The 25714-nt window shown below is 42.4% G+C and overlaps 1 protein-coding gene across 1 annotated transcript in view; it reads right to left on the minus strand.

Annotated features, from left to right (window-relative positions):
• The window catches only part of KIAA1549 (KIAA1549 ortholog), a 154012-nt gene that overhangs the window by 81379 nt on the left and 46919 nt on the right, over positions 1–25714 (minus strand). Inside the window, exons 2-8 of the mRNA XM_068549539.1 lie at positions 11440–14136; positions 10259–10347; positions 9008–9185; positions 7004–7134; positions 4811–4994; positions 3613–3672; positions 2269–2417 (exon numbers count right to left, since the gene is read on the minus strand). Coding sequence (XP_068405640.1) covers positions 2269–2417; positions 3613–3672; positions 4811–4994; positions 7004–7134; positions 9008–9185; positions 10259–10347; positions 11440–14136 — 3488 coding nt within the window. The remainder of the gene's footprint in view (positions 1–2268; positions 2418–3612; positions 3673–4810; positions 4995–7003; positions 7135–9007; positions 9186–10258; positions 10348–11439; positions 14137–25714) is intronic.

A 25714-nucleotide genomic window follows, 5' to 3' on the forward strand; every position in this document is an offset into this window, starting at 1 on the left:
CACCTGTCCAGCCCTCTGTTTGCTGTTTCTAGGCTAGTTCCTTGACCACTTCTGCTCCCTAACCACCTACCTCTTTCCCTGGAACTGTGCTGCAGTGGTTAATTTTTATTAGCCTTCAGAATGAAATACTATAAAGGGTTACTGAAAAGCAATAGATTATATCCACCTGTCCCTCTACCTACATGCCTATTTATTCCATTTTAAAGTTCTGATAAGTTTTAGAAATGCTTCTTCTTGCAGAAACCATATACCCAAATATCCAGTGATAGCCACCTTGAGTAAAGATTCTAGGGACTTCCCTGGTGGTTCAGTGGCTAAGACTCCACGCTCCCAAAGCAGGGGGCCCGGGTTAGATCCCTGGTCAGGGAACTAGATCCCACATGCCGCAACTAAGACTCAACACAGCCAAATAAATATTTTTTTTTAAAAATTCTATAAGCTTCTCCAATCTGAAAGTAACAGTCAGTAAAATCTAATCCCAGCATCCTTTCTAGATGACTTCTTATCAGATTCATATCTAGAATCCATAAAACCATGGTATGATGGAGTCATCATTTGGGGCAACATTTTCAATTTCATTTTTTAAAATATTTTCTGATTAAAATCACGTGTTCACTATACAAACTATATGCTCATTAGAGAAATTTTGAAAAACATGAAAAATAATTATAAAGAATAAAACAAAAATCACCTGAAATTCAATCAAAGAAAGAAAATCATTGTAAGCATTTTGGCATATTTCCTCCTGTTTTTTCATGATTTGTATATTAATATTTGGATATATTGCACACATTCTTTTGTAGCCTCTCTTCACTTGAGCTTTTCTCTATATTCCCTCACTAATTAAAAAAAAAAATGATAATGGGATTTTCCAACATATAAAGATTTCACTACAATTTTTTTGCCCATTCTCCAATTGCTGGACATTTAGGTTGTTCCAATACTTTCACTTTTACACATTACGCTTTGATGAAGAGTCCTGTACCGTTGTAAATAAATTCTTATCTACATCTTCGTGTTTGGTCATTCTAAAGGGGAAGAGACGTAGGGCACGGTTTCTAAGCAATCCATCGGATGGCACCGTTAGTCTGGGATGGCTTGGTTAACTTCCATTAATCCTGCATTTCCATCTCAGGGAACTTGCAGAACTAATCAAGCATCTCATTCTGTAGTTTTATGGTACTCTATAACTGTTTTATGTGCATAAATTAACCTCCACCCAGAGCTGCTAAATAAAGCAAGGCTTTTATAATTCATTTTCATTTTTATTCTTAGTTTTATAGTCATTTGTTTAATATTGCTCTCAGTTTTTTCATGAGTTTTTAAATTTCTCTATATTCTACTGCATCCGGCAAAGGAACTATTTTAGAAACCTAACAACCACCTTTCTGGGAAGGAAAATAAAGAGTAACACTTGCAGGGGAAAACTTGGTAAAAGGGTTGAGGGATGATGCTGGTGCCAGCTCTCCGCAAACTGCCCAGCTCCCCTACCCAGTGTCAGCGTCACGCCTCTCTCTCTCAAGCCTCTACACCACCAACCTCCCCACCCCTGCACACCAGGGTCTCACCCTGGCTTCCTGTCTCTGAAACGCCGTAGCTCTAAACGTCCCCTCTTCCTAGCTCTACAAGTCAGCATTTGGTAAAGAAAAAAATCCAAAATAACGTAATTCACGTGGAGATGGGAAGAAATTACAGCCCAACCTCCAGCTCTCTCTGAGTGTGTGCATTTTTAAAGGGGTCACTTCGGGATTCAAATGAGTCTGTCATTTGTAACTTTCTGCCACTTTACGTAGTGAAGGCAATTTGGGTAACATGAGACAAGCAGGGCTGGCAGGAGGCAGAGAGGACAGAGTGCCGGAATAGAGGGCAGAACATTTTCCTCTTTCCGGCCTCTCAAGGTCTCTTCCAGCTGAACGATTTGTCTCTATGACGCTATCAATAATGCTTACCATTCCATAGAACTGACTACATTTTTGGTAGTTAAAAAACTACTCTTTGAAAAATCAGGTCATCCAGTGGTACAGCAACCCACTTATGTATTCTTTTGCTGTGGTCCCCACAAGGCCATTTGCTGTACGGACCCTTACTAAGGACTCGGGAAACATCTGTCTAGACCCCAGTGGAGCTGAAATGCTGGCACAGTCCGTGGCTGCCTACGACAGCAATCAGTCTACGTAGCAGCATTTTCCATCCGCGTGGAAATATGGCCCATTTTTAGACGGCTCTCTCTCCTTCCCCTCCCCACTCCTTTGGCCTTCTTCTTCTCACCTGTACCATGCTGTTCCCGGCAGCGATGGTAGCCCTTCTCCACATCCGCCTTCTGGTGGAAACTTCGCTGAGCAGCTGGGCCAGTTTGCGCTCCATCTCAGCTTGAAACACTTCATTCTGGAGCTGCTTCTCAACAACACCCAGGAGGACTACATTTAAGGTGAAGCACGCACAGGCCCCAAAACAAGTTGGCAGTGGAGAGAAAAGGATGTGTGCACAAGAGAAATGAACACAGGATTACTATAAAATGCCGGTTCCCAGAGAGGAGACATTAAAAGGGGAAAGAGGCAAGCTGGACGGGGTGCAGGAGAGTCCAGGGAGGGTAGCCCACAGGTCTTATCTCTAAAGTCTACAAAGACTGGTGGCCAGAAGTTCCAGGAGCTCAGCAGTGCAGAAGCTTTGGAGCTCTGAGCTCCTACACAAGATCAAACGTTTTGTCTGCACTTATTTCAAAATTTCTGGAAATGGTTTGAGTTCATATCTTATCTTGACTCAAAATTTAGACTCATTAACTGACTTGAGATAAGGAGGCCTGTCTTCAGACATCTAGATTATCTAAACAGACAACATCTTGTCAGCCTTTACAGGAGAAAAAAGCTTATGCTTTCCAGCCAGAACTGGCTCAAATCCCCTTTGAGATAGGACCACGGGCAAGTCACTTAACCACTATGAAAATTATCTGGAAAATAAGGCCACTGTACCATGCAAAGAGGTGGGGCCTTTATATGGGATGTTGTATGTGAAGCAACGAGAGCTGGCAGGGTCCGGGAACCTGTCAGTGGTGACTATCCCCATTCTACAAGTTGCCTCCCCACGACCAGCTGCTTACTCACTGTGCTGCTTACATGCTGGGTAGCCGCTGAGCAACCAACTATCTTTTACACTTCTGCATACCAAGTTAGAAAGCCTTTATTTGCAACGCCATAGCTGTAAATATCTGACCCAGGCCCACAAGGCTTTAAAACATGCTTCTTATTGGCTCACCAAGTTACCTTATTTGTCCTTATAAAACCAGACATATGAGGCTTTTAGGAAAAAAACAGATCCTTGCTTCAGAACCTTGTCCTATTCTGGTCAGAAGATCATCAATTCCTGTTAGACTTTGCCCTGAACTTGATGTATGAATTTTAAAGAAAGCCAATCCTTTTTGTGCCGTAACTCAGTGGGACACATTCCCACAGCCAAATTTGAATCCCTTTCTCATTCATTCTTTGCCAAGAATCTAAGGTACATTTTGCCCTGAATTTAGGACTCAGAAACAGGAAAGGCAGTATCTTTCTCAATACCCCCCCACAGACTTCTCACTCTTACAGTTCCCAAAAACATTACGTAAGTTAAACATACCTGTTCTTACCCAAGAGGACTTCAACAACTGCGATAAGTTAAGCTGCGGGTACTGGAAGGCTATAAAAAGCAAAGGGTGAGAAAGGGAGAAAGATATGTAAAAAACCTGTTTGCAACAGTCAGAAAGGTGAGTGTTCTAGGGAGCGCTGGGTAAGTCACAGCACACTGCCTCTCCTACACTAATTAGCTCTGCCTATGGAAGAAAAAAGTGCCAGGCTGGCGGGAAGGCAGGGTCAGTGGGAGGGTCCTGAGCACCTTAGTCTCCGGGAGAAAGAGGGAGAAAAAGAAAGAAAGGGCTTACTCAAGTAACACGATGGGACACTACTTCACAGAGAGCTCACCCATAAGTTCCCCTTGAAATGTCATTGTTCCAGAGCAATGAATTTTTCACACCGTGCTCCTCAGAGCCCTGGAATTTCCCAGCAATGACTCAGGCAGGGTAAAGTGACAATCTTCTATCTATCACTGAAAGTTGCTATTTGTAAATAACAATTTTACCCCTGTCTACTTCTGCATTTTACAAGTTATTCCTTTCCATTTAATTAACAGTACACGAAAATACGACAAGAATCATTAAACCTTCTGGCTGCTCCATTCTGAAAAAGAATTTGATATCTTTTTTGCCTGACTTCAACTCTGGAATCTACTGTATTTGGGGTGGAATCTACTGTATTTTAAACGTTTTGAAGTAAACGTTTCCCCTACCTCCACTCCATTTGTACTGTGAATTAAATCGCTTCCACCAGGAAGGAAGGTTTTGTTTGTTTTCATTTCTGTTTCTTTTTTCTTTTTAAGTGTACACACAGTGAACCTCACTCCTTCTGGTGTACAGTTTTATGGGTTTTGACAAATGCATGGACATGTGGAACCACCACCACAATAAAAATACAAGACATTCCCATCACCCCCCTGAAAATTGCTTTCCTCGCGTCCTTCACCCCTGGAAACCAAAAATCTGTTCTCAGTCTCTCTGGTTTCACCTTTTCCAGAACCGGTATAATCTTGGATAGTGCCCTTGGCTCTCTAAAGAGAATAATAAAGCAAGCCCAGTGGGAGAGGAGGGTTCTGGAGGCCCACCCTGGCATGATCTGAGAAGCTCCAATTTATATTCCAGATTTCTGTTAGCTATTTTATTTGAAAAGAAGAGGTCCGCCAACACGAGCACTCGCAGCCACGTCCCCAGGAGAGCGGCACTCACGTTCGGCAATCTGCAGCACTGGGTATCCCAGGTAGAAACTGAACTCCACCACGCTCAAGTTCCTTAGCGTTTCGCTCACTTCAGACCCATTCAGAAACCCCTGCGAGCCTCTGACAGCAAAGACGATGTTCACTGGGCCCCGGCGAGGAGCCAGCCTTGAAGACCCCACAGTGATATTCAAGATCTGAAAGAAAGAAATCAGAATAAGCTTCTAAAATAAATTAAAATGTCTAGCCAAAAGCCTGACTATGATTTTGCTCTCACAATTTCCCTCACCAAGTTTTTTTTAAAGGAGCATTTTTAAAGGAAGAGTAATTGGCTTCACAACCTGGTTCCCTTTTGTAATACTCTTAAACCCTTAGTTTATTGAAAATGTTTTTTACATTAAGTGGGGAACTGAGCACATGTATTTATAGTCCCTCCCCTTTTCTTTCCCACCCCAAATCCCACGGAAATAACAACAAGATGAACAAAGGGGAATAAATCCACAACAGCACTGAGAACGGAAGAAAACCAGAGATTCTGTCAAATTACTGAAAGATGGAGAGAGGGTGGGATCATGTTGATACAAACCAGAACGGAGGGAACCGAGATCCCAAACACACACAGGCACAGACCACAGTAGACTGAGAGTGGTCTCCCTCAGGGGTCCCAGAAGGCCTCCACGGCACAGATCTGCAGGAGCTGAGACTAGGGTGGGCTGCGGGACCATGATCCGGGTCACTAATTAAACACTGAGTGCCAAGAGCTGAGTCGGCTGTCTCCCTCCCTTCTCCCTTCCAACTTCACACCCAGGCCAACTCAGAAGCATTAGCAGCTCCACCTTCACCCCAGGAGCCCGAAGAACTGCTCCCTGAGGAAGATGAGCTCCCTGCCTGAGAGGACCGAAGACCCACTGTGGCGTGGCCCCCTAGGCAGGAAGGTGGGTGGAGTTAACCGCAGTGCACACAAGAGACAAAGAAAGAAAGAGAGTGAGAGAAAGAGCAGCTTTGCCATGAAAAACACACTAACTCGCTCCATCCCCAGGGTACAACCTCCTCATCTCACACGGTGGGCAGGGGTGCCCACGCTGCCTGTCCGTGACCACACGTTGCCTGGTACCCAGGGCTCCAGTGAATCCTCCCATCAGGAGACAAGGCTTACGTATATGTAGACACAGACTCTACAGCTGAAGTGGAAAGATGAACAAGGTGCCAAAACTAACCACCTGCTTCCTCATTCCTAGAGACAGCCAGCAATGGTCCACAGGTGATTACAGAAACCTAACAGCACGAAAGTGAAGGACCAAGATCAACACAGAGCAATGGCAAAGAATGCAGAGAAAACAGAGACAACTTAGTACATGGAAGACAACATATTAAAAATACTAATTAATGTCTCCAGAAACTTTCAAGGAAATATTGTATCATCATTCAAGATAAGCCTGCATCATAACAGGAAAGGCTGCAATGAAAAAAGAGCAAAAAAAAATGAGAAAACAATGATGGCTAAAAGAAAATTCAATAGAGGGATTGAATAACATAATGAACACAGCTGAAGACTAAATTAATAACTTAGAGGACAAGGTTTAGAAATCTGTAAAAATAGGGAATTTAAAAAAGAAATGGAAAAAATAAGAAATATGGAGAGTGAATCCAGGATCACCAAAATCTACTTAAAATGAATTTGAGAAAGAGAGAACAAAGAATATGGAGGGATAAATATCAAAGAAATGTAAAAACATCAGCAGTTTCCACGTAATACATACAAAACCTATCCTTTGATTAGTAGCTATGTTTTTAGAGTGAAGAACTGCATTTCATGGTATTCCATGAAACAAAATTCCATAATATGAAACACTAGTGTATTTAGGCATTTCCCCCATTGGATATTTAAGTTGATACTTAAAGTTGATATTTAAGTTCTTTTCTGGAACATTCTTGCATTTCCTACATAGGCTCATCTCTCTTCAGCTCACCGTATCTGAACTCCCTGGTTACTGGGCTCCTCTACAATGTTCAAATATACTTAGACTATTCATGCTCTGTGGACTCGATATGGCCATGGAAAGAGATGATTTCTAATCCATGTGAACTAAATCTCCTCTGCTGGAGGGAATTAGTAAGAGTTAAGTGTGTCTTAAACAAAACATTATGAAACGAGTTCCTCTTTAAAAGAGAAAGCATCTTGTTCTGCATTCGATGCTATTCTCACCTGCACCGTGAGGTTATACGTCCCGTGGTGGTGTTTTCTCACTTCAGAGAGAGCTATCATCAGGCCTTTCTCGATGCGCTGGGTGAAGTTGCAGAAGCCCGTATCCACACTCTGAGGCACAAACTGAAGTACTGAAAAGAAGGACAGTATCACAGTCCCATGAACAAGGTGTTTCTTTAGTATTAAGTAATGAGGAGAGGGACAAAATAGTGTGTAAATCAGTGAACTCTGATCCATAGTACAGGATTAAGTACTATGATGTATTATTATTTTTTAATTGAGGTATAGTTGATGTACATTATTATATGAGTTTCAGGTGTATAACACAGTGATTCACCATTTTTAAAGGTTATACTCCATCCATAGTTATTATAAAATATTGGCTATATTTCCTGTATTGTACAATATATCCTTGAAGCTTATTTATTTTATACATAGTAGTTTGTACCTCTTAATCCCCTACCCCTATATTGCCCCTCCCCCCTTGCCTCTCTCCACTGGTAACCACTAGTTTGTTCTCTATATCTATGAGTCTGTTTCTTTTTTGTTATATTCACTAGCTTGTTTTATTTTTTAGATTCCACATATAAGTGATGTCATACAGTATTTGTCTTTGTCTGACATATTTCACTTAGTATAATACACTCTAAGTCCATCCATGCTGCTACAAATGGCAAAATTTTCATTCTTTTCTTATGGCTTAGTAGTATCCCATTGTGTGTGTGTGTGTGTCAGTGTGTGTGTGTGTGTGTGTGTGTGTACACCACATCTTTATCCATTCATCGGCTGAGGGGCACTTGGTTTGCTTCCATGTCTTGCCAACTATAAATAATGCTGCTATGAACACTGGGGTGCATGTATCTTTTCAAATTAGTGTTTTCTTTTTTTTTTGGATACATACCCAAGAGTGGAACTGCTGGGTCATATGGTAGTTCTATTTTTAGTTTTTCGAGAAACCTTCATTCTGTTTTCCATAGTGGCTGCACCAATTTACATTCCTACCAACAGTGTACGAGGGTCTATAATGTGTTATTTATATGTATCATATCATGGAAATGTAGAAAGCCAACTGTACCAAATGACTACACGCAAGGTGAAGGTGACTTGTATCACTTTAAAATGGAAAAATATCTAAGATAATAATTGGAGCATCAAAAGATGCAACACTGAAACATTTCAAATAGAAATAAATTCATTAGAGATGAATTCTTAAGTATTTATGGGTGAAACAACATGATACCTGGTATTGTTTTAAAACACCCTAGCTTCCTCAAAAAAAGTTTGTGTGAGATAGATGAAACAAAATTGGGAAAATGTTGATAATTTTTAAAGTTTGTACGGGCATAGGTGGGCTAAATATGGTATTCTCTCTACTTTTGTATATGTTTAAAAATGTCCATAATAAAAAGTTAAATGAGGGGACTTCCCTGGCGGTCCAGTGGTTAAGACTCCACGCTTCCACTGCAGGGGGCATGGGTTCGATCCCTGGTCGGGGAACTAAGATGCCACATGCCGTGCGGCACGGCCAAAAAAAAAGTTAAATGACATTAAGGAATCACTGTTAATTTTAGGGGGTGTGATAATGATATCGTGGACAGATGTATGTGTATGTATGCATGTATATGTATGTATGTGTATATGTTATGTGTGTGTGTATATATGTTTAATAGTCTTATCTTTTAGAAGCATAGGCTGAAATATTTATGAATGAGACGACATGATGCCATATCAAAATAACATGAGAGGAGGGAGTGTCGATGGGGGTGTAGATGTAACAAAAGTGGCTAGGAGTTGAAAATTGTTGAAGCCATACAATGAAGTACCTGCGGGTGCACTAAACTATTCTGTGTATTTTTGTATATGCTGGAAATTCTCCATAATTATAAAGTTTTTTGAAATTTAAATAACAAATTTTAACATAATCCTCCCCAAATTATTTTGAAACACAAAAAATAAAGTGAAATTCTATTTACAAATCAAAACAACTATGCTCAATTTTCTTACCCGTTTGAACTTGGAACCTGGACTCTGGCATAAGGAAGGAGGGTTTCACAGCCAAGATTAAAGGAGTCTGGTCACGAACAAGTTTACTATTTATAAGTACATTTATGACTGATATTGCTGTGTAAACGAAGGGACCAGATGTTACCAGAAAAGTGAAGTCAGCGAACAGTTCATAAACCTATGAAAATAAAAAATGCAAAAGATGATAATTATCAAATTTGAGGGTACCATAATTCAAACTTAAAGGAAATCATCCTGAGTAGGAAAAAAAGTTAAAAAAATAAATAGTTTTAAATGAAGGGGTATTGCTTCAGAGATAATTAAAATTTTATTTTAGTTATGCCTCTTACATATCTGTCAACTTTCTCAAAAACAGCACAAAATTACAAGAGCAAGGACAGTGAAAAAGAAGAAGAGTCAATAATATGAACTGAATAAGGAATTAAGGAGAATTCAAGGTGTTTTACTGTACTTACCCCCCATAAAAAGGAGCACTTACTCTACTAAGTAGAGCTGTCCAAAAGAAACATGTGAGCCACATATGCGATTATTAAATTTCTAGTGGCCACATTAAAAAAATATAAAAAGAAACAGGTGAAATTAATTTTAAAAACATTTTACTTAAGCCAATATATCTGACATGTCATTTCAATTGTAGGCAATGCAAAAAATTATTGAGCTATTTTACATTCCTTTTTGCACTAAGTCTTTGAAATCTGGTGTGTATTTTGCACTGACAGCACATCTCACTTGGAACAAGCCCCATTTCACATGCTCAACAGCCACACGTGGCTCGTGGCTCTGTTCGGGATGGTGCAGGCCTAGAGCGGGGCTTTCTGAGCTTATCAGGAGAGAGAAGGCACTGGCAGACGTCCAGCAAAAAACATGTAGAAATCTATCTCTATCTCACTCGATGTACAGAAACATACATACGCACTCACTCTAAACTCTAATCCAAGCCCTTCCGTGTAAATAAAGGGAAGCGAGATCATTAGGTCATCACCCCAAACTCTGGTCTTAGAGCCCTTTGTTCCAGCTCTGCCAGCACATCCCCGTGATGGACTAAACCTGGCCTCATCTGGGGTCAGAAGGGGCTTCCCTGGAGAAGCAATGTTTGAGCAGAGATCCAAAGGACGAGTAGGTGTCCACCAGGAGAAGGGAGAGGAGAGAGGAAAGCACATGTCCCACTCCCATTATGATGTGCATTCGACTCGGACTCCCCCACCAGACTTCCGTGCTGCAGGCACCCACCTTGAGCTCCACCACACGGTTGAAGTGGCTCCTCAACACCTCTTTGATGGACATAATGATGTACTCCTGCACAGCTCTGCGGGCCAGTACTGCAAATTAGCTCAGTGTCATTATGAATAGCAGAGGATCCACGGCCCTCCTCGGTCTCAGCACGGAGAAAGAAGACCCAGCGCATTCTCCTCCCTCCTCCCCCTCCACCTGCCCTGTCCGTCTGCTGCATTCCTGCTCCACCTCTCCTGCCATCTTCTCCCCCTTCTTCCTTTCTGTCCCCCATCCCCATCGACACCAATACACAGAGCCAGGTTACTGATCAACCACAGGCTGTACATATTAACAGGGCACCGACTTTATGCGCAACTTGCCACTTCTCAGGAGGAACAAGTGGGAGAGTCTGATCAAGGGGCCACAGTCACCAGACTTGTTCAGACATGACATCAAAGGTATTCCAGTTTCATATGACTAAAGCAGCCGGCAGCTGCAAGGGAAGCTGCTGCCTGTCGGCTGGTGACTCGGACTGCAGGCTGGGGAGAAGGTCGAAGTCTGTGACCCAGTTCAGAGGATACTGAGCCACTCCATGTTCCTCCGCTCCAAGTGACATTTACAGGACTATATAAGAACAAAGTGCCCCCTCTTTTCCAGGACAAGTCAGAACAGTAAATTAGTAAGAAATTGCAACAGTGGCCCTTACACATTTGCCCAACTAACTGCTTGAACGAAACGTGAAGGCGTTTTGCTTTAACCGTGTCATCTACGCATCCAATGGGTTATGAGCTCCAAAGACAAACATCCTAGCACACATTTCTAAGGCTCCTTTAAATCTTTCCTTTGTTTTCATTGCTACTAATTTGTAATATTTTGTGGGCGCTTCTTATATGCTGGGCACTGGGTTAAATCTTTTATATATATTAATGCATTTAAATCTTTACAATAACCCAAAGAAGTAGGTGCCACCATCATCCCTGTTTAATAGTTGAGGAAACTGAGGCTTAGAGAAGCCTAACTGTCTAACTGTCCGGAGAACTCAGGGGAGCTGACAAAGCAGTGAAGCCTACAACCCAGGAGTCGTCTGGGTCCAAAGCCCACACTCTTTGCCACGATGCTACACATCACATGAGCATTTCGTATCAACACCTTTGGAAGATCACCCCAACCAAGAGAAGTGATGCGAAGCAGGGCCTTACCAGTTGTGATCAAATAGGCATCGGGAACCGTAATATCACACACATACGGCGACTTGGTGGTGACCAGCGCCGGAGTATGAACCGTCGCTTCGGGAGCCGGGGTGGTCGCGGGATGAAGGGATGGCGGGGGGAGAACCGTGCCGCCCTCATGGCGATTCTGACTCACGGTTCTGCTGTTCAGGGTGGTGTGAACAGAATTCTCAGGGGCAGCACCGGTGTCAGATGTGCTCAGCTCAGTGGAGGTGTTCCTCGGTAAATCTGTGGGTGTGAATGATGGGCCACGCGTACCATCCGGCTCTGCAGGCAGAGGCGAGCGGATCACCTCGGGAAGAAACGAGGATGCTGATGGCAGGTACCCAGTGCTGGCCAGCACTGTGGTGACAGGGATGACTTCAGAGAAAGAGGGTAAGACGGACATGGGATTGTTCATAGCACTGATATCACCATCAGAAGGTGTCAGGGTTGAAAAGACAGAAGATTCAGTTAAAACGGGTGTAGCAGGAACAGCAGTCAAAAGTGATGTTAAGTGAGTTTCAGCAGTCAAAATGGGCTCAGAACTGGAGGGCACCAGTGTGGGGACTGCAGATTCATGGGACATGAGTGAAAACTCAAAATAGGAGGTAGCTGCAGTGAAAGCTGAGGTAAAATGAGCTCCGGCATCTGTGGGTGACACTGTGGGTGCTTCAGAAAACTTTGGAGAACTGGAGGGAAAGCTGGAGAGTAGTGACATTTCAGAGTAACTAGGGAGAAAAGTGAAGGTGCTTAAAAGAAGGTCTGAGCTTGGCCAGAGCTGAGAAAACTCAAGGTTTGTGGAATTGGGAACAGAAAGCTGAGGTGACCGAGAATTGACAGAGTTGGTCAACGGAAGTGTCTCAACCAAGGTAGAAAATGCCTGAGAAATGAAGGTGGACAGATCACTTGACCTCGGAGACGGAGAAGCAAGTACTTCTGAAGATGGAGAGACCCAGCTGCTGAATTCCAGTGGTGGAGTGGAGAAAAAGCTGGATGTAAAATCCCAAATACTTGCACTTTCACGCTGGGAAGAACTGGCAGGTTCTCGGTCAGGGAAAAGCGAAGGCTGTGCCGACAGGTCCAAACTGTAAGACGTAAGAAGACCTGGGCCTCTGACAGCAAGCGATGGTGTGTTTTTGTTTGCTGTGATGGGGAAAGAAGAGTCAAGGAGAGCACCTGGGGTGACCGAGGAAAGCACGGCTGTCACACTGGATAGCATTACTTGAGTTTCGGCGACAGAGGAGGAGCGAAAAGCAGCAGCGTCAAGTGACACAGGCACAGAGAGGTGGCCCTGGGGAGGAGACACTTGTGCGGTCATAACACTACTCATTTCCCCCTCAGCTGAAATACCGACGCTCGTTGCTGAGATTTCCACAGATGGAGAAGAGAGGGGAACCATCGGTCTTGAGGGGAAAAGTGTATGAAATTCTTGAGGGCCTTCGTCAAATTCAGAGAAGTCCACTGTGACACTGCTCAGTGGAGAGATGCTGCCCACTTCTGAGAGGGTCGGGGACAGGGTCTCAGCACCATCCCCCGAGCCCACGTCCTTCTCCGTGAGGCTCGATGACAGCACGTACCGAGGCGACACCGCAGTGCAGGACACGCACCACGTGTACGGTCTGAACGAAGACACTGGGCTCCAGACGTGAGTGTCACCCACATGACTTGGGGCCGCTGAATGGCCAGGCAATTCTGATGCCTCACTGGAGCTGGCGGGAAGACAGGGGTTATGTGAAACACCAGCTGATTGAGTAGAGAACAATCCAGACGCAAGAGGAGTCGAAAACAAAGCCAAATGTGCACTGCTGCTGCCAAAGGCAAGGGCCATCTGGGACAGAGCTGCAGAGCGGTGTGTGCCTGGAGAGACGGTTTCATCCAGACTTCCACCCAAAGCAGCAGTCACGTCAGAGTATCTGTCTGTACCTGCGGCCAGAGCATCCTCTGGAGGCGGTGAGACCTGCCCGGACAGGGGAGGAGGCTGCCGAGTGACACCATCACGTGGCGGTCGAGGCTCAGAATACTGTGAGCTGAGAAGGAAGGTTTCTGCACCCTCTACTCCCGAAGCCACGATCTCCGGCAAAGTCCTACTTGAAACGTGCCCGTAAGTGTCAGTAGGATAAAACACCAAGTTCCTACTAGGAGTTGGAATTATGCCCTTGGAAGTGGGAAAAGCTGACAGAAAAGCACTGAAGTGATTGGGGGATTCAGCAGACATTGTTGGTTGTTGCACTGTGTTTTGCCAGGCTGACGAAACTTCTTCATCTTGTAAAGAAATGATGGGTAACGATGGAGTCGGCACGGAGTCTAACGTTTCTTTGAGCAGCCCTGGCAGACTGTGTGAGACGTATCGTATGGGAGAAACCACGCGGGAAGTGGTCCAGGAAGTCTCTGGCAAAAAGTTATCCATTTCATCATCATCTATGACCTCGTTGCTCGTCACGGACACATAATTTGCCACAAAGATGCTGTGATCTGCTGTACTTTGGGTCCATTTTCCTTGGTTAAAAAAGTTTGTATCAAAAGTACTGTGGGATGGAGATGATCTGACGTGGAGAGAACTGCTTTGCTGGGACCCTGGAGTGGCTTCTGTTAAGGCCACGTGTGCAGTGCTGTGCACGGCGCTTTCCCTTGGCGTGAACTCCAAGGAGGATAAAGAAAGGTTGTGCTGTTCCAGAGGGAACTCATCTACAAAGAAAATAACAGCTGAGTTTAGCTGCAAGGCAATGAAAGTCATACTGCTAACATTTTGTTTCAGATATAAAAATATCCTCAATCAACAGATATCCACTCACTGCGAACAGCCACGATTCACAGTTAGACGTTAAACAACCAACTGGAAGTCAGAAATTGCCACAGTTACTGTCAGCATAATACCTGCGAATAGTCGTAAACGTGAGCACCACTTTTACTTAAGCCTGTGTGTGTGTGTGTGTGTGTGTGTGTGTGTACACACTGACATGTTTCTCTTACTTTCTAACAACACCACAGAATACTGTAAATGGAAGAGGCCTTACGGGCCTGTCTTGTCTGTTCTCTCTCATTTATCACATGAGAAAGAGAGGTTCAGAGAAGGTAACTAAATCAATTACATGATCACCCGGACAGAGGTGGAGCTAGAACCTGCACATAAGCCTGCCTTGACTCCCAAGCCCATGTCCTTTTTCTTCCATAAGAGTTGGCTCTTACGAGAAATGATCATGACCACTCTGACAGCATCACTCACCACCCAGGGAAGAGGGTTCAGCAGTTTCCTAGTTATAGGACCTTCCACATAAAGACCTCGGACTACCTCCAGGCTCACCTCTCATCATTCCCTGCTCCACTCTCACGCCTTCCCAACGATGCTCTGGCCGAATGAGCTACCCAGATTATCTGTGGCTTGGTGTTTTGCACATTCTTCTCTCTCTGCCTGGGATGCCCTTCCCAGGCTCTCCACCTGGATTACTCCTACCGGCCCTGCAGATGCAGCACAGATACTACCTCCCTCCTCAATACTCCAAAGCTGGGTGAGTGCCTCTCCCTAGGTTCTACCTGTCACATCCCTGATCGTGCCCCACTGAAATGAACTGTCTGCTCATTATACTCCGAGATTCTTGAGGACAGAAACTGTTGATCTGTTACCCCAGTGCCTAGCACAGTGAGTGACATATACTAAGAGCTCGATAAACATCTGTTAAGTGAATGAATCAATCAATGAATGAATGAATGGTGTCTGAGGACCAAGTTCTGATATGTGCCAAAAGCATCCCATCATCCTCTCAAACTTTCCTATTCTTCATCCTTGTGACAGCTGTCACTATCATTTAAGTGGCTTAGGTATCTCCATCTGTAATTCAGGTACACTGTATAGAGAGGCAGGAAATGTGATGGCCCAGACCCCTGATGAAGGCCCAGGGCACAGGTCCTAGAGGAACACTGAAACAGAGAGCTTAGAGGGACACTGGACCAGACAGCCTGATGGTCAAGCATGACTGCAAAGTTACAAAACACGTAAGAAATAAGGTATTATGAAAAAAAGTCAAGAGAAACCGCCCCCAAAAGTAAAAAGAAGAAACCCACACAAACAGTATCAGATCTGTAAAGACTTCAGATATTGGAATTATAGGATACATTTTTGAAAGTGTGTTTAATTCATTTAAAATAATAAAGAAGGGACTGAAAACATGAGTAAGGAGCAAGAGGCTATGAAAATGGTCAGAAAGATTTGAAAAACCAAAAGAATATTTGGAAATGAAACAATATAATAATTAAAATTTTTAAACTCAATATACAATATGTAATAAACAATAAACAGCAACTTAGACACAGCTGAAGAGAGATTTAGTGAACTGGGGGACAGACCTGGAAATTACTCAGAATGTACCACAGAGAAACAAAAAGAGGAGAAACGTAAAAAAGAGAAGAGATATGAACACAGAATGAGTCCAACACATATTTGATCAAAGTTTTAATAAACAATAATGGAGGGAATTGGGCAGAGACAATATTCAAAGAGACAGTGCTAAGAACTGTCCAAAACAGTAAGAGGCATGAATCCTTGAATTCAGGAAGACAAAGAATCCCAAACCACGTGAATTTTTTTTTTTAAACCCATACCTATACACATGATGATACCACAGAACACCAAAGACAAAGAGAAATTGTACAGGCAGTCAGAGAAAAGGAATGGCAATTACACCATGAGATAACTACTTCACAGAACTAGGGGCCAATTCACAATGAAATAACATCTTCAAAGTGCTGAGAGAAGATACTGATATCTAGATTTGAATAAACAGCAATACTCTCCATTTGTTAAAAGAAGGACATTTTCAGATTTAAAAAAAGTGGTTATACCAACAGAAGAAGTCTTTCTAAACAAGGATACATCGATACTTCAAAAGAAAAGGTAATTATCCCAGAGCGAAGATCTGAGAAGAAACAGAGAATAAACAGATGATAAAAATATGGTTAAATCTAAACAAACATTGATGGTATAAATGAACAATAATACTATGTAATTTGTAAGGTTACAAAAGACATAATATAAAATTAAAATAGCTTGTTACATTGCACAGAAGCTGAAACGGGGGCGTCCAGAGGAATCTGTGACTCACTAGCAGAGATGAAAATCAAGAGTTAAGACAAAATTCTATGAACAGATTTTGTGTGTATACACCAAAATCTGTAAGTGATATTTAGTCATAAATTTATATAGATGAAATATTTCTAGCTGGTTCCATTAGCATCTGAAAGTTACAAACTTACAGCAGATAGAAGCTGCTTACTTTATTTTTATTGGCGTATAGTTGATTTACAAGGTTGTGTTAGTTTCAGGTATACAGCAAAGTGAATTTTATATATATATATATATATATATATATATATATATATATATATATATATATATATATATACTCCTTTTTTTAGATTCTTTTCCCATATAGGTCTTTACAGAGTATTCAGTAGAGTTCCCGGTGCTATACAGTAGGTCCTTATTGTCTATTTTATATATAGTACTGTGTATGTATCAATCCCAATCTCCCAATTTATCTCTCTCCCCCCTGGTAACCATAAGTTTGTTTTTTACACCTGTAACTCTATTTCTGTTCTGTAGATAAGTTCATTTGTATGCTTTTTTTAGGTTCCACATATAAGTGATATCATATGATATTTGTCTTTCTGTCTGACTTACTTCACTCAGTATGACAATCTCTAGGTCCATCCATGTTGGTGCAAATGGCATTATTTCGTTCTCTTTTATGGCTGAGTAATAGTCCATTGCATATATGTACCACATCTTCTTTATCCATTCCTCTGTTGACAGACATTTAGGTTGCTTCCATGTCCTGGCTATTGTAAATAGTGCTGCAGTGAATGCTGGGGTGCATGTATCTTTTCAAATTATGGTTTTCTCTGGATATATGCCCAGGAGTGAGATTGCTGGAGCATATGGCACTCTATTTTTAGTTTTTTAAGGAACCTCCATACTGTTCTCCATAGTGGCTGTACCAATTTACATCCCCACCAACAGTGTAGGAGGGTTCCCTTTTCTCCACACCCTCTTCAGCATTTATTGTTTGTAAATTTTTTTGATGATGGCCATTCCAACTGGCGTGAGGTAATACCTCATTGTAGTTTTGATTTGCATTTCTCTAATAACTAGTGATGTTGAGCATCTTTTCATGTGCTTCTGAGCTGTCAGTATGTCTTCTTTGGAGAAATGTCTATTTAGATCTTCTGCCCATTTTTTTGATTGGGTTGTTTGTTTTTTTGATATGGAGCTGCATGAGCGGTTTGTATATTTTGGAGATTAATTCCTTGTTGGTTGCTTCATTTGCAAATATTTTCTCCCATTCTGAGGGTTGTTTTTTCATTTTGTTTATAGGTTTTCTTTGCTGTGTCAAAGCTTTTAAGTTTCATTAGGTCCCATTTGTTTATTTTTGTTTTTATTTCATTATCCTAGGAGGTGGATCTAAAAAGATCTTGCTGCAATTTATGTCAGAGTGTTCTGCCTATGTTTTCCCCTAAGAGTTTTATAGTATCCGGCCTTACATTTAGGTCTTTAATCCATTTTGAGTTTATTTTTGTGTATGGTTTTAGGGAATGTTCTAATTTCATTCATTTACATGTAGCTGTCCAGTTTTCCCAGCACCACTTATTGAAGAGGCTGTCTTTTCTCCATTGTATATTCTTGCCTCCTTTGTCATAGATTAGGTGACCATAGGTGTGTAGGTTTATCTCTGGGCTTTCTATCCTGTTCCATTGATTTATATTTCTGTTTTTGTGCCAGTGCCATACTGTCTTGATTAATGTAGCTTTGTAGTATAGTCTAAAGTCAGGGAGCCTGATTCCTCCAGCTCCATTTTTCTTCCTCAAGACTGCTTTGGCTATTCGGGGTGTTTTGTGTCTCCATACAAATTTTAAGATTTGTTTGTTCTAGTTCTGTGAAAAATGCCATTGGTAATTTGATAGGGATTGCACTGAATCTGTAGATCGCTTTGGGTAGTATAGTCATTTTTACAATATTGATTCTTCCAGTCCGAGAACATGGTATATCTCTGCATATTTTGGTGTCATCTTTTGTTTCTTTCATCAGTATCTTGTACTTTTCTGAGTACAGGTCTTTTGCCTCCTTAGGTAGGTTCATTCCTAGGTATTTTACTCTTTTTGATGCGATGGTAAATGGGATTGTGTCCTTGATTTCTCTTTCTGATCTTTCATTGTTAGTATATAGGAATGCGAGAGATTTCTGCGTATTAATTTTGTATCCTGCAACTTTACCAAATTCATTGATGAGCTTTAGTAGTTTTCTGGTAGCATCTTTAGGATTTTCTATGTATAGTATCATGTCATCTGTCAACAGTGACAGTTTTACTTCTTTTTCAATTTGGATTCCTTTTATTTCTTTCTTCTCTGATTGCTGTGGCTACGACTTCCAAAACTATGTTGAATAATAGTGACAAGCGTGGACATCCTTGTCTTGTTCCTGATCTTAGAGGAAATGCTTTCAGATTTTCCACCACTGAAAATGATGTTTGCTGTGGGTTTGTCATATATGGCCTTTATTATGTTGAGGTAGGTTCCCTCTATGCCCACTTTCTGGAGAGTTTTTATCATAAATGGGTGTTGAATTTTGTCAGACATTTTCTGCATCTATTGAGATGATCATATTCCTTTTATTCTTCAATTTGTTGATGTGGTGTATCACACTGATTTGCAGATATTGAAGAATCCTTGCATCCCTGGGATAAATCCCACTTGATCATGGTGTATGATCCTTTTAATGTGTTGTTGGATTCAGTTTGCTAGTATTTTGTTGAGGATTTTTGCATCTATGTTCATCAGTGATACTGGCCTGTAGTTTTCTTTTTTTGTGACATTTTTGTCTGGTTTTGGTATCAGGGTGATGTTGGCCTCAGAAAATGAGCTTGGGAGTGTTCCTTCCTCTGAAATTTTTTGGAAGCGTTTCAGAAGGGTAGATGCTAGAAGCTGCTTACTTTAAAGGGTCACACTCCTTCATATGGAACATGACTTTTAAAAATGAATAGACAATAAAAGAAGAAAACCATTTCTCAGAGATTTTAGGTTATTTCATAGCAATATTATTAGGCATTGGTTGTCTTCCATACAACCTGGCTCTAGGATTTCTTGTCTATGTGCTTTTACTGTTTACCTGCCACATTCCAAGCATGGGTAAAAGTAAAAATGATACTTATTACAACTACAGTAAAGTAGCAGCTGTTCTTCTCTACAGTAAAGGTTAAAAAGTTATAAATTTGAGAAGTAATAAAATTACAATATGTACAACTATGTAGCATAAAGATTTTACAGTTTTACTAAGAATAAATTATTTTATGTGTCTGTTTTAAAACTCTGCTATGATATGATTTATTTTGAAATACAAGACCTGAACAGAGAGCAAGATCCCTTTTAAAATGAATCACAAACATATTCATAAGTGCACTGGAAAACTGCAAGAGAGAAAATAGCAAAGAAAGGAGCATTTAGTGGCTAATTTATGAGCCCAAGTATCTGATGCAAATTAGAATTCAATCAATTCTGCCTACAAAGGACAAGGAACAGGAAAGGCAAAGTGATCAAAAGAATGAAAAATTCTCCTAGCTAGTAAAACTGAGAAACAAAAACCTCTGTTAAGAACTGTGAGGTGAGCCAAGCTGTGAAGGTTTTCTTCCCCCTCCTTTTGGCCAAGCCCCAGGAGAGAGAAATCAACTCTAAAGAGACAGCTGCTGAAATGCCATGGGAATCACTTCTGTCGTTAATTCAGGAAGAGGTTAGAAAACCCAGGTGAGTCTCTCCCGGCAGAAAAGGCTTCGGAGACTCTAATCTCAAGCCCTGGAGATCAATTTTCAAGCTCTCAAGCATTAGGTCAGGCAAGAGTGAAAGGTTCTCTCTCTGACGACAGAGAGAAAGGAATGGGGATGATATATGCGTGATGGGGGATCTTGTTAAGATGCAGGCACTGTCCAGCAGGGCTGGGGTTGGGGGGTGGCCTCCGCTGAGCTTCTGCATGGCTCCCGGGGGGGCCGTGCCTAACCACACTCTGAGTAGCCAGCACTAAGCCACTTTCTCCTGCATAGACGGTACGACACATACGTATCCAGTGCCGATCTTGTACCTCCTCCTTTGCTAGGTCCCTGCCATGCTATATGTAACAGAGCAGGAACTGCCCTGGTGCCATGCAGATTCACAGTGATTAAAAATTCACGAGACAAAACCGCCGACAGTACGACACCAAAGGTGAACCCCCAAAGTGACCTACAAACTGTGGGTGACAATGCTGTGTCAGCGCAGGTTCATTCGTGGTAACAAACGTACTGCTCTGATGGGGATGTTAACAATGGGGGAGGCTGAGCATGGGTGGGGGCAGGGAGTATATGGGAAATCGCTGTACCTTCCTCTCGCCTTCGCTGTGAACCTAAAACTGCTCTTTAAAAAAAATGAAATCTTAAAAAAAAAAACAAAAAAAAACCCCATAAAACTTGTTTAAAAAACTCACGAGGGAGATGTCTGTCTCTAGGAATTTTTTGGTCTCACTCCCAAAGCAGAATTCGGTGTTTTACTGATATTTACCCTTTTTGAAAGTCATATTTTTCCATCTGGAAATCTTCCCTAAATATAGTAGTCGATCATGGAATCATGAACTTTTCAAGCTGAATGGATCCTTTAAGACCTCAGCAACCCCCTCGCAATGCAAACGAGGCTCAGAGTTTAAGCTGACTTGCTCAAAATAGCATCAAGGCAGAGCCAGCTAGAAAGGCAGGTTCATAAGTCCTCAGTGGTTGAATGCTCTTCACACCACACCATGTTTAGTCACATCAGCCCATTTCATTAAGACTGCTAGTGAATAAATTACATTGAAAAACATGCTAAGTTATGTTATAAATGAGTTGAAAGCATATGCTAAATTCTGTGCTACCAAAACCTATGCAAGGCATGCTTTTTGAATTGTGAGGGCCCACCGTCCACATGGGATAGCTCACATTCGCAGGCATGGGCGCTCAGAAAACAAAACATCCTCTGAGGGCTGGGCTGGAAAACCCAAGGGACAGCAGCATCAAAAACCTCTAAAGAGCTTTAATCCAAACAGAACCATTACTTTTGCTTCTCTGCTAAACTGTGGCGTTTTCAGAACATGATGAGTCATCTCAACTCTGTGGATATTAAGTCTACTACAAAACAAGAGCCCGCTTGAATTTCTAGGTGTTTAAAAACAAAAGTAGTCAGGGACTTCCCTGGTGGTCCAGTGGGTAAGACTCCATGCTCCCAATGCAGGGGGCCTGGGTTTGATCCCTGGTTGGGGACCTAGATCCTGCATGCATGCTGCAACTGAAACTCAGCATGCTGCAACTAAGAAGTCCACATGCTGCAACTAAGAAAGTCTGCATGCCGCAACAAAAGATCCTGCACACGGCAGCAAAGATCCCACATGAGGCAACTAAGAACCAGGGCAGCCAAAATAAGTAAATAAATACTAAAACAAACAAACAAAGTAATCAGATAATTAAACCAATACCCAATTTGGCAAATCTTCAGCAACTTTTATCCTTCTAGTTCTCAGGTTGTCCGAAGTAGGATTTTAGTGCCATTATTAAAACCATCCTTCTCCTTTTCCTACTTTTCATTTTTATCTCCCTGGTTTAGAAAAGAGTGTCTCTCTTCTCATTCGTTCTCCAACCCTAACTGTATACTAAATACATTATACCAGGTTACTCCCTCCTCCAACTGGTACTGTTTTTATTATCAAATATCGAGTAGATCAGAGCTACTATTTATAAAGATATATTTATCAGGCAGTATATATAATAATATAAAGAACACCTGAGTTCCCACCACTCAGTTTAAGAAAATCAGTATTACCCTTACTTCTGGCATCCCCCATGTACCCTTTCCCATCTCTTCCCTTCCCACTGAGGGAACCACCATTTGAAACTATGCATCTCTCATATCCTTTTATTTATAGTCTTACCATATGTATGTATCCCTAAAGAGTATATTCTTCAGCTTTGTATGTTTTCAAACTTTATCAAGATGGAATTATACTGCATATATTCTACTGCAACTTATTTTTTTCACTCCATTATTGTTTTTCACCTGTGAGTGGGTTTTTTTGGCATGAAGCTATAATTCATTCATTTTCACTTCAACATGAATTCCATTATATGAATATACCAAAATTTATTTATCTATCTATTGTTGATGGACAGCTGGACTATTGCCAATTTTCATTATTCCAGACATTTCTTATATGACCTTTCTCACCCATCTCCTGGCACACATATGCATATATAAAGTATTATGTATGTTCATGTGTACATATGTGCATTTATGTGTGTGTTTGCATGTTGGTATATATATGTGTGTACATGCATGTGTGTCGTGCAAGTACATACATGTATATGTGTGTATTTGTGTATATGTGTATGCATGAGGGGTGTGGGTGCATACGTATGGGTATGTGTGTGTATGAGTGTGTATTAATGTGTGTGCATGTATGTACGTGTGTATGCACCCATGAGAACTGCCCGGTCAGAGGATATGGTTATCTGAAACTTTTCTAAATAATACCAAATAATCTTTCAAAGTAGTTGAACAAATTTATCCTCCCATTTGACTGCTGCAAATCCTCACCAATACTTAATACTCCTAGATGTTCACATTTTTACTAATCTGGCCAGTATGAAACCTTATGGTTGTAACTTGCATATCCCTAATTACAATAGACTGATCACCTTTTCCTATCTGCTGGCCACTCACGTTGTCTCTTCTAGTGTCTTTTCAATTCTACTGCCCATTTTGTTACGGGGTTGTCTATCTTTTTCTTTCTGATCCAAAGGCATTCTTGATAGGTTTTAGGTACTAATCCTATGTCAGTTATAGCTTCTCCCAGTTTGTGGCTTATTTGATTCTCTTTATGTGGTCTTTCAATGAACAGAAGTTCTCAGTTTTAATATGGTCAAATTTACCAATCTTTTCTATTATTGTTTGAGATTTGTGTGTGTATTAAGATGGAAGGTTTAAGAAATTCTTCCCTACACTAAAAGCCAGAATGATATTCTTCTATATTGTCTCCTAAAAGTTTTAAGGTTTTGCCTCTCTCATTTAAAGTCAAATATGCCTGTAGGTATAAGGTGTGTGCATGCACGCGCACGCACGTGTGTGTGTGCGCGTGCATGTGTGCACTGCTCCTTCAGAGAGGAGGTCGTGCTACAAAAATATGCCAGCTGAACCAGGCAGCATGTTCCATGAGGGGTCGATTCATGCTCTGGTCTAAGCTCCTTATCTTGACTTGGATGGAAACAAGGGTTTGCAGGCCAGCTCGCTGCGCAGTACTTTCTGGGCAGAGGATGTGGGATCTGCATGAGGCCCAGGTGGGGTGGGGTAGGTGGGGGCAGTACTGGCCACTGAAGAACACAGAGAAGAGCAGGAATTTGGGAGGGAAGGAAAGATAAAGAGCTCCAAGATGGGGTCAGAGGGAGGTAGGGGATCAGAACATGTAAGGCTTGGAAGCCACGATGCTGAAGATAATGAACAATAACATAAATGCAACAGGAAGCCATCAAAGCCATTTAAAAGCGTGAGAACGGCCGAGACCTTCAAGATGGCGGAAGAGTAAGACGTGGAGATCACCTTCCTCCCCACAAATACATCTACATGTGGAACAACTCCTACAGAACACCTACTGAACGCTGGCAGAAGACCTCAGACTTCCCAAAAGGCAAGAAACTCCCCACGTACCTGGGTAGGGCAAAAGAAAAAAGAAAAAACAGAGACAAAAGAATAGGGACGGGACCTGCACCTCTAGGAGGGAACGTGAAGGAGGAAAAGCTTCCACACACTAGGAAGCACCTTCACTGGCAGAGACGGGTTGGGGGGAAGCTTCGGAGCCACGGAGGAGAGCGCAGCAACAGGGGTGCGGAGGGCAAAGCGGAGAGATTCCCGCACAGAGGATCGGCGCCGAGCAGCACTCACCAGCCCGAGAGGCTTGTCTGCTCACCCGCCGGGGCGGGAGGGGGCTGGGAGCTGAGGCTCGGGCTTCGGTCGGATGGCAGGGAGAGGACTGGGGTTGGCTGCGTGAACACAGCCTGAAGGGGGCTAGTGCGCCACGGCTAGCCGGGAGGGAGTCCGGGAAAAGGTCTGGAGCTACCAAAGAGGCAAGAGACTTTTTCTTGCCTTTTTGTTTCCTGGTGCGCGAGGAGAGGGGATTCAGAGCACCACCTAAACGAGCTCCAGAGACGGGCGCGAGCTGCGACTATCAGCGCGGACCCCAGAGACGGGCATGAGACACTAAGGCTGCTGCTGCCGCCACCAAGAAGCCCGTGTGCAAGCACACATCACTCTCCACAACTCCCCTCCCGGGAGCCTGTGCAGCCCGCCACTGCCACGGTCCCGTGATCCAGGGACAACTCCCCAGGGAGAACACACGGCGCACCTCAGTCTGTTGCAATGTCACGCTGACCTCTGCCACCCCAGGCTCGCCCCGCATCCGTACCCCTCCCTCCCCACAGCCTGAGTGAGCCAGAGCCCCCGAATCAGCTGCTCCTTTAACCCCGTCCTGTCTGAGCGAAGAACAGATGCCCTCAGGCGACCTACACGCAGAGGCAGGGCCAAATCCAAAGCTGAACCCCCGGAGCTGTGCGAACAAAGAAGAGAAAGGGAACTCTCTCCCAGCAGCATCAGGAGCAGCGGATTAAATCTCCACAATCAACTTGATGTACCTGCATCTGTGGAATACCTGAATAGACAACGAATCATCCCAAAATTGAGGCGGTGGACCTTGGGAGCAACGATATATCTTTTTATTCCTTTTACTCTTTTTCTGAGTGTGTATCTGTATGCTTCTTTGTGTGATTCTGTCTGTATAGCTTTGCTTTTACCATTTGTCCTAGGGTTCTGTCTGTCCGCTGTTTTTTGTTTTTTTTTTTAGTATAGTTTTTAGCACTTGTTATCATTGGAGGATCTGTTTTTTGGTTTGGTTGTTCTCTTCTTTCTTTCATTACACTTTAATTTTTTTATTTTTAATAATTACTTTTTATTTTAATTACTTTATTTTATTTTATTTTTTTGTTTCTTTCTTTTTTTCTCCCTTTTACTCTGAACCGTGTAGCTGACAGGGTCTTGATGCTCCAGCCGGGTGTCAGGCCCGTGCCTCTGAGGTGGGAGAGCTGAGTTCAGGACATTGGTCCACCAGAGACCTCCTGGCTCCACATAATATCAAATGGCAAAAGCACTCCCAGAGATCTCCATCTCAACGCTAAGACCC

Source organism: Eschrichtius robustus, chromosome 8, assembly GCF_028021215.1.
Source record: "Eschrichtius robustus isolate mEscRob2 chromosome 8, mEscRob2.pri, whole genome shotgun sequence".
Taxonomy (NCBI): Eukaryota; Metazoa; Chordata; class Mammalia; order Artiodactyla; family Eschrichtiidae; genus Eschrichtius; species Eschrichtius robustus.